Here is a 16,314-nt window from a genome sequence, read left to right as displayed (position 1 = left end):
CATTTATCTCCTGCACCACCCCATCTCTATACACATTGAACAACCATGGCGACATGACACAGTCCACCTTTACCTTACTACTACTTCCTCTCTCCATTTCTAATTCTAACACATGCTCAACAACTCTTGTAAAAACTTGACTACCCTTAACAGCTTTCCCCCCAATCCTGTATATCTGTAAAACCTCCTACAATGCCTTCCTGACCATGTGTGTATACATATACCAAAGGCTTTTTCCCCCCCTTACAAGGCAGGCAGCAAAAAAAAAAAGGGAGGGGGCATAAAATACACTCCTACTCATTTCATCCCCACATACTCCACTCACATCCATCCCCCTCCCTCCCTCTTATCTTGGGTCCTGGATGATGGGTCATCCCTGCATCTTGCCCACTGCCCTGGGTCAGAAGCAGTGTTACAAGACACAGCACATCTACAGCAAGGCCACTTTATTTAATCAGAGATCCCCCAACCTCTCTGTCCCCTCATGCAGAAATGGAGATACAGGGAGAAATCCCTTCAGGTTGTGTCAATTTATTTTTCACAAATACTCCCTCACCCCCCATCTCCCATCCACTCCCCCTCATGCATCACAGCATCATCCATACACAACCATTCTACATTCACCCCTATCTTCTGTCCTCTCCCATCCTTCCTCAACATACATTCCCCTCTTTCCCAATGTCCCTTTTACCCCATCCATCTATCCATCCATCCATCCATCTCATCCCTGATCACCCCCTCATCTTCATTCCTACCACTGCCTTCCACACCTCTTTTACTAAACTTTCTCCACTTACTTTTTCCATGTGTCCAAACCATCCCAATACTCTTTCATCAACCCTATATCCCAACTCCCTTTCCACCCCCATTCTCCTCCTCACCTCCTCATTTCTCACTCTATCCAGCCTAGTAATCCCTACCATACTTCTCAGGCACCTAATCTCAAACACTTTCAAACTCCTCCTCTCTTCCTCTCAATTGTTCCATGGTTCTACCCCATACAGTGCTGTTGGCACAATCACTCATACAATCTTCTTTTATCATCCATCCCTAAATGTATATGAAAGAAGGGTGCAGATTCTCACATATACACATAAAATTGAAAACAACAAAATTCTGACTGGTAGTCTTCTTTGTATATTCCAATGTTATAACTATAATTGGAAGACCTTAATGCTAGGGTAAGAAATGAACCAATAGATGGAGTGGTTGGGAAGCGTGGAGTTTCAGGAAAAAATTGTGGTGGAGAGTTGACGGTGGAGATGTGTCTAGAGAGTTTATGACAGTAATAACAGTGTTTAGGAAGAAAGTCAAGCTTACATACACATAGGAGAGGGTGGTGGATGGAAGGGTGGCAGATAGAGCATTAACCTCTTCACTCCAGGGCACATCGCACATCTGGCAACATTAGCTGCCCGACGTGCGATGTTGCGTCATAATAATCGCATTATAAAAAATAAAGTCAGTGCTCAATCGTTCGTTCTCTTTCACCCGTGAATTTTGATAACCATAGAAAATATGATGAAGCCAGTTTAGAGAGAATGGAAGTTACGTAGGTACGACTACAATAAATATAATCAAGATGCCGACGTCGGCATCATCACGTACCCACTTGCTCCTCATGCCGCCTACGTAGGCGTCACCGTATGGAAGTGGTTAATGGACTATATAGCGGTAACAAGGAGTATAGTAGGAAGAGTTGAGGATGTACATGTTCTAAGGGGAGAGAGTGAAGAGAGGAGGAGTTTGAATGTGTTTGAGATGAGGTGCCTGAGAAGTATGATGGGAGTTACTAGGCTGGATAGAGTAAGAAATGAGGAGGTAAGGAGGAGAACAGTGGTGAGAAGGGAGTTGGGAGATAGGGTTGATGAAAGAGTATTGGACACATGGAAAGAATGAGTGAAGAAAGAGTAAAAGAGGTGTGGAAGGCAGAGGTGGAAGAAGTGAACATGAGGGGCAACCAAAGATGAGATGGATGGATGGGGTAAATGGGGCATTGGGAAAGAGGTGAATGTCTGTTGAGGAGGGATGGGAGAGGACAAAAGATAGGGGTGAATAGAAAATGGTTGTGTATGGATGATGCTGTGATGCATGAGGGGGAATGGGTGACGGAGTATGTGTGATAAATACATTGACACAGCCCGAAGGGATTTCTTCCCATCTCCTTTTCTGCATGAGGGGAGGGAGAGTGGGGTTGCCAATTTAATGAACTGGCCTTGCTGTGGATGTACTGTGTCTTGCGACACTGCCTGTGACCCAGGGCAGTGGGCAAGATGCAGGGATGACCCATCATCCAGGAGTCATGATAAGTGGGAGGGAAGAGGGTGGAGGGGAATGGAGTATGTTGGGAATGAAATGGGTGGGAGTGGTTTTTATGCCTTTAATTTTTGCTACCTCCCTTGTAAGGGGGAAAGGGCCTTTGGTATGTGTATGTATGTGTGTATAACTATAATTCTGCCATCTGGAGGATGTTCAAAAGTAAGTTCTCCAAACTTGTCCATATATTTCAATGTTTTGTGAGTTATCAGGAATAATGTCTGTGACAAATATTATTCCTTATATCTCTATGAAGATGAAACATTGAAATATATGGATACCTTTAGAGAACTTACTTTTGAATGAACTCCAGATGGAAGAATTATAGTTACAAAATTGGAAGGGAGGGTGGAGGGATGTGGAGTGTTTTCAGGGATGGAATGGGTGGGAATGATTTTATGCCTTTTCCTTTTTGGCTACCTCCCTAGTAAGGGGGAAAAAGCCTTGGTGTATGTATGTATGTATATATATATATATATATATATATACAGTCGTACCTCGGTACTCGACCGCCTCTATACTCGACCAAATCGGTGCTCGACCAAAAAATTCGAGTAGAAAATGCATCGGACCTCGAACAGATTTTCGGTACTCGACTAGCTCGAACAGCGGGTAAGCGTCAGTTCGACTCAGACCGCCAGCGGAGTAAGACGTACGCAGTTTGTTCGAGTATTTCTTCCCAGATTTAAACTTTTTCGTGTTGCTCTAGCCCTTAATAATGGGTCCAAAGAAAGACAGTGATAAGGGGAAAATTGGTTTCGGTGTTCGAACAAATCGGTGCTCGACCACCACCTCAGAACGGATTATGGTCGAGTACCGAGGTACGACTGTATATATATATATATATATATAAACTGTCAGAATGCTGTCAATTTCAATTCTATACACACATACACATATGGATATACATATACATATATATATATATATGGAGAGAGAGATACACATATGCACAGCTATATGTTTACAAACCCATGTTTTCAATGTCTTTCCACATGATTATTGGTATAATTTGTTACTTTTCATACATGATATTCACTGCTGAAATATAAACAAAACTAAAGAAATATTTCTTATTTTCAAAACGTGTGTGCTTCTCTTCAAAATATTTACTTTCACACATTACATAGTTGTCCACATTTAGTTATATCTGTGTTCTGAAGTTTGGCCTATGATTTACTTTTGAGAAGGGAGTATGGACTAACATCTACACCCATATCTGGCATGTCGAGGTCATCATCCTTGGAACCTTCATGAAGCAACACATACTCCCTTGAACTATAGCCAAATTTCACCACATCTTTTTCAACTAATTCTACAAACCTTTTAGCATCAATTCTGCGATTGTTCACGTATGTTCCATTGGCTGACTCCAGATCTATTATATAGGGCTTCACTGTGCGACCTATAGAAATGAGAGGGGGGGAAAAAATATATGACATTACAGTTAAAAATTTATAATTCAACTGAATAAATTTACATCTTAATGATAGATGAAGGAAGGTAAAGAGCCTATTCTGAGGCCATCACCTTTACCCTATGTGCTTGGACTGTTGGGGTAGGAAACAGTCACTGCTGAGAATTAGAGTGCAGGATTCAAACCCACAACTAAGTGAATGCTAGACCAGCACACTTCCAATTATGTCACTAAAATACAACATCCACCTCAAACACCTTGGCTCAACAGCTGTAAGAGCCTTAGCTGACATTTTCAACTACTCTTGGTCGTACAACAAAATCCCAACCATCTGGATGATAGCTCACATGATTCCTATATCAAAACCAAACAAAACTCTGTGATATACCACTAGTTACTTCTTTTCATCTGACTTTCATCTTTCACTACTGTTCTCATATCTGTCCATTAAATTTTTTTTTTTAACCACTCCTACATTTTTTACTTCCTCACAAACATATTACCTATCTCTTCCCTTTTACTCTCATCTGTACCACATCCACGCACATTAAAAGACCCAAACCTTAGGGTGCTAGTTTGAAAACTCCTAGACCCTCTTATGCCTTTACTTTTTTTTAGGAATGTCCCCTGTGGGGCTACAGGGAGAAGGATGCCTGGTCCCAATCCCCGTCCCTTTTTTCTTGCCTCTTTCGATCCAAGTGGAAATACTTGGTGGCAGTATTCTTTTGCCCCCACCACAGGGTAGATTTTTTTTTGTACCAGCACTTAATGTACACCCTTTCCTGCTTCTGGTTTGGTACCTATTTACCTATTCTTTCTTTATAAATTTCTTTTAATATATTCAATTTCTCTTCCATCTTTGTTTCTTCATTTAAGAAGTTTTCCCAGTTTAATTTTTGAAAGAATTTTCTGAGTTTTTCAAAATCCATTTTGTTGTACATTAGTCTTCCTTTTCTATGTTTCTCATTTCTTCCCATATCAATTTCTTCTTTTAGTTTGAACTCTATTAGTATGTGGTCACTCTTCCCAATTGGTGTCTTGTATTCCATTTTATCCACAGTTTCAGGCTCTGTTGTAAATATTAAGTCTAGTCTTGATGGTTCTTCTTTGTTTCTATATCTGGTATTTTCCTTTACCCATTGAGTCATTGTGTATTCAATGGTCATATCCATTAGTATATTTCCCAAAAGGTCCTCTCCACCTTTTACTGTCATCTCCCAAGATATTTCTTTAGAGTTAGTCACCCCCCCATAATTACTATGTTTCCTCCTTTCAGTAATTCATTTAATGCATGCTTTGTGTCTTCCAACATTTTGAGATGGTCACTCTCTGTCCAAGAATATGTTTTTGGGAGCATATATATTACTACAAATTTTCTACTTTTTATGTTGCTGTTTTTCACTTTTATCATAATTAATTCCACATTACTTTTTCCTTTTGTTATCTTGTCACATTTAAACCTTTCTTAATCAAAAACATGACTCCTCCACCCTGTTATTCCTTTTTATTTTTTATCCAATGGTTGTATAAACCAGTATTTGGTGGTAGTGGACCTTTTAATTTCGTCTCCACAATTCCCATTATATCCAGTTTTTCTGCCAGATAGTCATTTAATTTGTTTAGTCCTGAAATCATGCCATCTATGTTGGTATACATTATTTTTATAGCTAAGAACTCAAACCTCAACTAGCACGTAACAAGTGACAGTGACTTAACCGATTGTGTCATCAAGAGAGGTGTCTCTCTTGATGGTGTAATTGGTTAAATCACTGTCCCTTGTTACGTGCTAGCGGAGGTTCAAGTCCTTAGCTCTACCTCGTATCAATTTCTGCATGTATGCCTCGAGTTTCTTGATGTTGATGGCTTAGAATTATAGTGAATTGTAGTTGGAGAGGGGGTCAAGGATTTAATGAAGAGCCCTTGCTGTGGATGTACTGTGTCTTGCAACACTGCTTCTGACCCAGGGCAGTGGACAAGATGCAGGGATGACCCGTCATCCAGGAGGTGCCAAGATAAGATGGAGGGTAGAGAGTGGAGGGGAGTGGAGTGTATTGGGGATGGAATGGGTGGGAACGGTTTTTATGCAGTGGGAAATGCTAAGAAAATGACCGTGATGAGTGAGGAAAATGGAAGAGAAATAAGGAAGGATGAAGTGAAGGCAGTTGTTAAGATGATGAAAGCAGGTAAAGCACCTGGTCTGGATGGATGCCATGCACAATGTCTAAGAAAAGGAGGTACAGTGATGGTGGACTGGCTGGCGAGTTTATTTAATGTTTGCTGGAGAGAGGGTAGAGTGCCGGAGGACTGGAGGAAAGCCTGTATAGTTCCACTTTACAAGGGAAAAGGGGACAAGTGTGAATGTACTAGTTTCAGAGGGATTAGCTTGTTAAGTGTAGTTGGGAAGGCTTATGGGAGGACCTTGATTGAGAGGATTAGGAGAGGAACAGAGGGAGTAATAGGAGAGGAACAGAGGGAGTAATTGGTGAGGAACAGTGTGGATTTAGGACAGGTAGAGGTTGTGTAGATCAGATCTTTGTGGTAAGACAGATATGTGAGAAAGCTATAGGAAAGGGGAAGGATGTTTTTTGGGCTTTTATGGATCTGGAAAAGGCTTACGGTAGGGTAGACAGAGAGGCACTGTGGGAGATTATGCAAATATATGGGATAGGAGGAAAGCTTCTAGGAGCTGTCAAGAGTTTTTATGAATGTAGTAGAGCTTGTGTCAAGATTAGAAATGGAGAGAGTGAGTGGTTCGAGGTAAAGGTGGGACTTCGTCAAGGATGCGTTATGTCGCCCTGGCTGTTCAACTTATACATGGATGGGGTAGTGCGAGAGGTAAATGCAAGGGTAGTGGATCAGGGATTGGAGATGGTTAAAGAAAATGGAGAAAAGTGGGAGGTGAGCCAGCTGTTGTTTGCGGACGACACTGTGTTTGTGGCAGGATTGGAGGAGGGATTGAGGAAGTTGGTGACAGAGTTTGGGAGAGTATGTTATTGAAGAAAGCTAAAGATAAATGTGGGTAAAAGTAAGGTGATGAGATGTACAAGGGGTGAAAGTGGCAGTAGACTGGAAGTGAGCATTAAGGGAGAGCAACTGGAGGAAGTGGATAGTTTTAGATACTTGGGTGCAAATGTGGCAGGAAAAGGTGGAATGAAGGTGGAGGTAGAATGTAGATTGAGAGAAGTGAGTAAATGCCTTGGTGGATTGAAGAGTGTAATGAGGAATAGACATTTGGGAATGGATGCTAAGAGGAGACTGTATGAAGGAGTGATTGTGCCAACAGCACTGTATGGGGCAGAAACATGGAACATAAGAGAGGAAGAGAGAAGGAGTTTGAATGTGTTTGAGATGAGGTGTCTGAGAAGTATGATGGGGGTTACTATGCTAGATAGATGTGAGAAATGAGGAGGTGAGGAGAAGAATAGGGGTGGAAAGGATAGTTGGGATATAGGATTGATGAAAGAGTATTAGGATGGTTTGGACACATGGAAAGAATGAGTGAAAAAAGACTAGTAAAAGAGGTATGGAAGGCAGATGTGGAGGGAGTGAACATGAGGGGACGTCCTAGGATGAGGTGGATGGATGGGGTGAAGGGGGCTTTGGGGAAGAGGGAGAGGAAGGACGGGAGAGGACAGAAGACAGGGGTGAATGGAGAATGGTTGTATATGGATGATGTTGTGATGCATGAGGTGGAATGGGCAGGGGATGGGGGTGAGGTAGTATGTGTGAGCAAAATTTGACACAGCCCGAAGGGATATCTCCCCGTCTTCTCCCTTTATGCATGGGGGGACGGAGAGGGGGGGTCGCTGATTTAATGAAGCAGCCTTGCTATGGATGTGCTGTGTCTTGCGACACTGCTTCTGACCCAGGGCAGTGGACAAGGTGCAGGGATGACCCGTTATCCGGGAGGTGCTAAGATAAGAGGAAGGGTGGAGGGGTGTGGAGTGTATTCAGCGATGGAATGGGTGGGAATGGTTTTATGCCTTTTCCTTTTTGGTTACCTCCCTTGTAAGGGGGAAAAAGCCTTGGTATATGTATGTTTTTTGGCTACCTCCCTTGTAAGGGGGAAAAAGCCTTTGGTATATGTATATATGTGTATATATATACAGCCACTCCTCGTTTAACGACGACAATTGGGACCAGCGCGCCGTCGTTAACCGAATTGGTCGTTAAGCGAAAGTGTATACATATACGTACATGTACTGTATGTACAATGTCCAGCAATACATGTATCTTTATTTTCGTGTATTTTCCCTCTTTTATACAGTACATTAAAGCTTTATTTACTGTTTATTTACGGTGGTTAGGTTCCCGAAATTACCGTATATGACCAAATCCGCGTATGCTGACATTCCATATTGAATACCGGGGTATTTTTTTAGTTTCGACCATGGGCGCAATATAGCAATAGAAAATTAATTATTAATTTTGTAAATTAAAATGTATCAACGTAATATGCAATTTTGTGGGCGGAAATGAAAGTAAAAAATACCATGCTACAAGAAAATATGCTAATGAACGAAGTCGGTAGCATAGGATTGGGACGCCATCTTGTCGTCTGCCAACGTCTCTCATGACGACGACAACAAGGACGAGCCGGATGACATTTAATTTGCAGGTAATGATTTATCAAACACAGGTTAGGTTAGTTTAGGTTAGACGAATTCATCCTTTTATTTCTTCGACATCGGCATCTATCATAACAAACATGGTGTACCATTCGTCCGACATGACTTCGTTACTTAAGAAATTTGTTTTAGCACCCCTTTTTTTTTATTTCCGCTCACAAAATTGCATATTACTTTGATACATTATAATTTACAAAATTAATAATTAATTTTCTATTGCTATATTGCGCCCATGGTCGAAACTAAAAATTTACCACTACCGGTATATACTATACCCCAGGTAGTTTTTGCAGCTTGCAGGATGGTAATGTAGACCTAAGCTTTAGAACACTTTACCTCACAGCTAATATCCACCGTACAAGTTCAATTATAACATCATACAAATTTGCCTCAGCCAACTTAATTATCGTACACGACGTCGTAACTTCGGGAGATTTACGTTAAACGTCTATCATAAAGCCCGTCGTAACTCCACGTCGTCGCTCACCGAGTAGGTCGTTAAACAAGGAGTACCTGTATATATATATATATATATATATATATATATATATATATATATATATATATATATATATATATGTTCAGCAGTGGACTCAGAATGGCTGATTTGATTTCGATATATATATACATACATACATACACCAAGGCTTTTTCCCCCTTACAAGGGAGGTAACCAAAAAGGAAAAGGCATAAAATCATTCCCACCCATTCCATCCCTGAATACACTCCACACCCCTCTACCCTCCCTCTTATCTTAGCACCTCATGGATGACGGGTCATCCCTGCATCTTGTCCACTGCCCTGGGTTAGAAGCAGTGTCGCCAGACACAGCACATCCACAGCAAGGCCGCTTCATTAAATTGGTGACCCCCCTCTCCGTCCCCCAAGCATAAAAGGAGAAGACGGGGAGAAATCCCTTCGGGCTGCATCAAATTTTGCTCACACATACTACCTCACCCCCCTATCCATTCCACCTCATGCATCACATCATCATCCATATACAACCATTCTCCATTCACCCCTGTCTTCTGTCCTTCCTCAACAGACATTCCCCTCTTCCCCAAAGCCCCCTTCACCCCATCCATCCACCTCATCCTAGGACGTCCCCTCATGTTCACTCCCTCCACATCTGCCTTCCATACCTCTTTTACTAGTCTTTCTTCACTCATTCTTTCCATGTGTCCAAACCATCCTAATACTCTTTCATCAACCCTATCTCCCAACTCCCTTTCCAACCCCGTTCTTCTCCTCACCTCCTCATTTCTCACTCTATCTAGCCTAGTAACCCCCATCATACTTCTCAGACACCTCATCTCAAACACATTCAAACTCCTTCTCTCTTCCTCTCTTATGTTCCATGTTTCTGCCCCATACAGTGCTGTTGGCACAATCACTCCTTCATACAGTCTCCTCTTAGCATCCATTCTCAAATGTCTATTCCTCATTACACTCTTCAATCCACCAAGGCATTTACTCGCTTCTCTCAATCTACATTCTATCTCCACCTTCACTCCACTTTTTCCTGCCACATTTGCACCCAAGTATCTAAAACTATCCACTTCCTCCAGTCGCTCTCCCTTAATGCTCACTTCCAGTCTACTGCCACTTTCACCCCTTGTACATCTCATCACCTTACTTTTACCCACATTTATCTTTAGCTTTCTTCTATCACATACTCTCCCAAACTCTGTCACCAACTTCCTCAGTCCCTCCTCTGATCCTGCCACAAGTGCAGTGTCATCAGCAAACAACAGCTGGCTCAACTCCCACTTTTCTCCATTTTCTTTAACCATCTCCAATCTTTGACCCACTACCCTTGCATTTACCTCTCGCACTACCCCATCCATGTATAAGTTGAACAGCCAGGGCGACATAACGCATCCTTGACGAAGTCCCACCTTTACCTCGAACCACTCACTCTCTCCATTTCTAATCCTAAAACAAGCTCTACTACTCTCATAAAAACTCTTGACAGCTCCTAGAAGCTTTACTCCTATCCCATATATCTGCATAACCTCCCACAGTGCCTTTCTGTCTACCCTATCATAAGCCTTTTCCAGATCCATAAAAGCCCAAAAAAACATCCTTCCCCTTTCCTACAGCTTTCTCACATATCTGTCTTACCACAAAGATCTGATCTACACAACCTCTACCTGTCCTAAATCCACACTGTTCCTCACCAATTACTCCCTCTGTTCCTCTCCTAATCCTCTCAATCAAGATCCTCCCATAAGCCTTCCCAACTACACATAACAAACTAATCCCTCTGAAACTACTACATTCACACTTGTCCCCTTTTCCCTTGTAAAGTGGAACTATACAGGCACTCTACCCTCTCTCCAGCAAACATTAAATAACCTCACCAGCCAGTCCACCATCACTGTACCTCCTTTTTTTTAGACATTCTGCATGGCATCCATCCAGACCAGGAGCCTTACCTGCTTTCATCATCTTAACAACTGCCTTCACTTCATCCTTCCTTATTTCTCCTCCATTTTCCTCATTCATCACTCTCATTTTCTTAGCATTTCCCAATGCAACAATCTTTCCCTCCCTATCCTCCTTCACATTTAGCAACTCCCTAAAATATTCTGCCCATCTTCCCCTTACTGCCTTCTCTTCCATTATCATCTCTCCATCTGCACCTTTTACCTTTTCTTCTCTACTTGATTCGCCTCCTCTTCCTCTCTTAATTTCTTTCCAAAACATCTTTTTATTACTTTCAAAATTTTCTGTCATACTCTTACCCCACTTCACATCTGCTCTCCTCTTTGCCTCCTTTACCTTTTGCTTTACTTCTCTTTTCTTTGTACCTCTCATATGACTCCCTCGTCCTATTTTGTAACCAATCTGTGAAAGCTCGCTTCTTCTCTTCTACAACCTTCTTTGTTTCCTCATCCCACCATTCATTACCCTTCCTTCTATTTCCTCCTGTCCTTCTTGTTCCACACACCATCCTTGCACACTTTGTGACTATCTCCTTGAACCATCACCATTCCTCCTCCACACCTAGCTCTACTCTATCCTTTACACCCTCCCACTGCTCCTTCAGCTTCTTCTCGTACTCCTTCTCCTTTTCCTTTTCATTTAAAGAGTTCACTCTAAGCACCTCCCTACCTTTTGTCCCTTTCCTCTTTCTCCATCTATCCTCCACTCTCAACTTACCTTCCACCAAAATATTATCTGATATTCCCCCACCCTCTCCCCTTAGCACATGTACATCCTTAACTCTTCCTACCATAGTCCTATTTACCACTACATAATCCATCAATGCTCTACCACCCTTCCATCCACCACCCTCTCCCATGTGTACTTATGCTTGACTTTCTTCCGAAACACTGTATTTGCTATCATCAACTCTCTTTCTAGACACATTTCCACCATCAACTCTCCACTACGATTCTTTCCTTGAACTCCACATTTCCCAACCACTCCATCAATTGGACCATTTCCTACCCTAGCATTAAGGTCTCCCAGTACTTTTACGTTGACATTTCTCCCTAAATACCTCTATGCACTCATTTAAATCTATCCAAAAGGCCTCCCTTTCTTCTACACTCTTCTCACTGCCAGGCCCATATGCACTTACAAAGACCCACATCTCCTTTCCCAGTTTCACCTTCATCCACATTATCCTTGAGGAAACCTCCTTCCACTCCACTACACGTTTACCTATCTCTTCACTTACTAGAATAGCCACCCCTTCCCTCCCTCACCCTCTCTTTACTCCTGATAACCTCCCACTTACACTCCCAAACTTACACTCACCCTTCCCTTTCAACTTAGTTTCACTCATAGCCAACACACCAACTTTCTTCTCACAAACATACTACCTATCTCTTCCCTTTTACTCTAATCTGTACCACATCCACGCACATTAAAAGACCCAAACCTTAGGGTGCTGTTCCGAAAACTCCCAGACCCTCTTATGCCTTTACTTTTTCGTTTAGGAATGTCCCCTGTAGGGCTACAAGGAGAAGGATGCCTAGTCCCACTCCCCGTCCCTTTCTTCTCGCCTCTTACGATACAAGTGGAAATACTTTGTAGCAATATTCTTTTCCCCCACCACAGGGAATTCCCCCACAGCAGAAAATGAATACTCAGAGAAATGGTACAGGACAGCAGCAAGGGGTTGGGGGACAGCATAACGGAGGGACAGTCATAGTATAAAAGTGTCATCATTTCTCTATGAAGAGTTTTCCTCTATCATAGACAAAATGATGTGTGGCTCTGGTCCGTAGGGGCGCCCCATATAGACCCTAAAGTATCAACTGCATGCTACTTTGGCACAATAACAAGCAGCCAATACCCCAGACGTGGTATATATATATACATACAGACGATATATATATACATATGTATATATCACTTTGACAAAATGTTGTAGCACATATGTAATTAATAATCACGAAGAACCCACAGTCGGAATAAAAAGGAAACTTTAGAAGAATGTGTAACTTCTATATTTCGGCTAATAGCAATAGCCTGAAGAGGGCTATAGCTATTAGCCGAAATATAGTAGTTACACATTCTTCTAAAGTTTCCTTTTTATTCCGACTGTGGGTTCTTTGTGATTATATGTATATACAGCCAGTCCTCGCTTAACAACGATCTCGTTTAGTGATGACTCGGAGTTACGACGGCAGCTTTTAAAAATTGTCAAAAATTGTCAAAAATTGTCAAAATTGTCAAAAATATTCTTTCACTGCATTCGAATCTTCACGCCTACCGAAACACATGCGATCGCTACTCGTCAGTTGTAACCGTAACATGCTGCTAGCGTGTCTATACTTAAATTTGCTCCTCAAGTTTTTAATGATTTCTAGTTAACAGTATACAACTTTATCCCTTCATGATGACTGGAAAACGAAAGAATACAAATTCTCCTACTGGATCCGGTCCTAAGAAGCAGAGGAAAGCCATCGACTTAGATATAAAAATGAAAGTCATTAACGAGCATGAGGGAGGTAAGAAAGTCCAAGCTATTGCTGACAGCCATGGCTTCTCACATTCAACTATCTCTACAATTCTCAAGAACAAAAGTAGTATCAAAGAAATGGCAAAATTATCTACAGGATACAGCGCATTGTTAACTAGGCAGCGAAAAGGATTGGTGCACGAGATGGAGAAAATGCTTTCGGTGTGGATTGATAACAATATCGAGAAAAATATCCCTGTGAGTCTTGGTTTGATTCAAAGTAAGACACTGAGCATCTTCAACACCCTTAAGACATGTGAGGGTGAAGTATGCACTGAAACTTTCACAGCAAGCAAAGGATGGTTTCAACGATTTCGAACTCGATTCAGTTTGCATAATCGTGGAGTTTATGGTGAAGCAGCGAGTGCAGACAAAGAGGCAGGCAAATTATTTATTGAAGAGTTGGACAAGATAATCGAAGAAGGAAGCTATCTTCCACAACAAATTTTCAATGTAGACAAGACGGGCATATTCTGGAAAAAAAATGCCATAAAGAACATACCTTCACAAAGAAGCCAAAAGCATGCCTGGTTTAAAGGCATTTAAAGACAGAGTGATATTGCTTTTAGGTGGAAATGTTGCAGGATATAAGCTTAAGCTATTTCTCATCTATCGGTCTCTAAATCCACGTGTTTTAAGAAATGTGAATAAACACGCCTTGACAGTTTATTATCGTGCAAATTCAAAGGCATGGATGACTCAAGCTCTATTTGAAGACTGGTTTTTCAATTGCTTCGTGCCTGAAGCCAGACAATATTGCATTGAAAAAGGCATCCCATTCAAGATCCTGCTTCTCCTTGACAATGCTCCGGGCCACCCCCCAACATATTGGAGACCTACATCCAAATGTGAAAGTTATTTATCTCCCTAAAAATACGACGTCAATCCTTCAGCCTATGGATCAGGGGGCAATTGCTAATTTGAAGGCACTCTATTTGCGCATTACTTTTTCCAAGGCAGTACTGGCTACAGAGGACGACGCGATGGATCTTCGGCAATTCTGGAAAGAGTACAACATCTTGCATTGCATCAAGAATATTGAAGAAGCTTGGAAGCAAGTGACAGTGAAGTGTATGCAAGGTATTTGGAAAAAATGTCTTAAAAGATTTGTGAACAATTTTGAAGGGTTTGATGTGGCCGAAAACGTGGATGTGATAAATAAGAAAATTGTTGAGCTTGCAAGCGTGTTGCAATTAGAAGTGGAGCTCGATGATGTGCAAGAATTAGTTGATTTTGTAGAAGGGGAGTTGAGTAATGAAGATTTAGTAGAGTTAGAAGAACAGCGAAAATTAGAGGAGTTAGAAAATGAAAGTGAACAAACTGACGAAGTACAAAAAAAGTTTACTGCAAAGGACTTAGGAAGTGCGTTTGCAAGGATAAATGAAGGTGTGTTAGAAATAGAAGCCATGGAAGCTAATGTAGAACGCTTCACAAAATTTGAGCGAAACATAAAGGAAGCACTTCGATGTTATCAGGAGATCTACAATGAGAAAAAGAAACAAACAAAACAAATGTCTATTTTAATTTTTTTCAGCAAAAGTTCAGCTACCCCTACCATGTCAGCCTCACACTCATCTACCCCAGACTCCCCAGTACCTGAACCCTCTCGTGAGCGTGAAGAAGAGGTCAAGGACCCCGATGTTTTAGATGAAACTCCAGAAAGCGAGATATTTAAATTATAAATTCTTTATGCTTTTTTCTTTTTTTCAATATGACAATTGGGACCAGCGCGCCGTCGTTAACCGAATTGGTCGTTAAGCGAAAGTGTATACATATACGTACATGTACTGTATGTACAATGTCCAGCAATACATGTATCTTTATTTTCATGTATTTTCCCTCTTTTATACAGTACATTAAAGCTTTATTTACTATTTATTTACGGTGGTTAGGTTCATAAAATTACCGTATATGACCAAATCCACGTATGCTGACATTCCATATTGAATACTGGGGTATTTTTTTAGTTTCGACCATGGGCGCAATATACATACATACATACATATACCAAGGCTTTTTTCCCCCTTACCAGGGGGGTAGCCAAAAAGGACAAGGCACAAAAACATTCCCACCCATTTCATCCCTGAAAACACTCCACACCCCTCCACCCTCCCTCCCATCTTAGCACCTCCTAGATGACGGGTCATCCCTGCACCCTGTCCACTGCCCTGGGTCAGAAGCAGTGTCGCAATATAGCAATAGAAAATTAATTATTAATTTTGTAAATTAAAATGTATCAACGTAATATGCAATTTTGTGAGTGGAAATGAAAGTAAAAAATACCTTGCTACAAGAAAATATGCTAATGAACGAAGTCGGTAGCATAGGCTCGGGACGCCATTTTGTTGTCTGCCAACGTCTCTCATGACGACGACAACGAGGACGAGCCGGATGACATTTAATTTGCAGGTAATGATTTATCAAACACAGGTTAGGTTAGTTTAGTTTAGGTTAGACGAATTAATTTATCATCCTTTCATTTCTTCGACATCGGCATCTATCATAACAAACATGGTGTACCATTCGTCCGACATGATTTCGTTACTTACGAAATCTGTTTTAGCATTTTTTTTTTATTTCCGTTCACAAAATTGCATATCACGTTGATACATTATAATTTACAAAATTAATAATTAATTTTCTATTGTTATATTGCGCTCATGATCGAAACTAAAAATTTACCACTACCGGTATACACTGTACCCCAGGTAGTTTTTGCAGCTTGCAGGATGGTAATGTAGACCTAAGCTTCAGAACACTTTACCTCACAGCTAATATCCACCGTACAAGTTCATTTATAACATCATACAAATTTGCCTCAGCCAACTTAATTATCGTACACGACGTCATAACTTCGGGAGATTTACGTTAAACGACGTCATAAAGCCCGTCGTTACTCCGAGTTGTCGTTAACCGAGTAGGTCATTAAACGAGGAGTACCTGTACTGTGTTTCTGTATAATTTTGCATTTTATT

The 16,314-nt window shown here is 41.2% G+C and overlaps 1 protein-coding gene across 1 annotated transcript in view; it reads right to left on the bottom strand.

The window, feature by feature from the left end:
* Positions 1 to 16,314, bottom strand: part of LOC143022819 (uncharacterized) — a gene marked incomplete at its 5' end in the record, with an annotated part of 134,948 nt that overhangs the window by 95,379 nt on the left and 23,255 nt on the right. Inside the window, one exon of the mRNA XM_076181198.1 lies at positions 3,640 to 3,721. Coding sequence (XP_076037313.1) covers positions 3,640 to 3,721 — 82 coding nt within the window. The remainder of the gene's footprint in view (positions 1 to 3,639; positions 3,722 to 16,314) is intronic.

This window comes from Oratosquilla oratoria, unplaced genomic scaffold, assembly GCF_046742065.1.
Source record: "Oratosquilla oratoria isolate Oo_2021 unplaced genomic scaffold, ASM4674206v1 SCAFFOLD190, whole genome shotgun sequence".
Taxonomy (NCBI): Eukaryota; Metazoa; Arthropoda; class Malacostraca; order Stomatopoda; family Squillidae; genus Oratosquilla; species Oratosquilla oratoria.
This window is presented reverse-complemented; position numbering and strand designations above follow the sequence as displayed.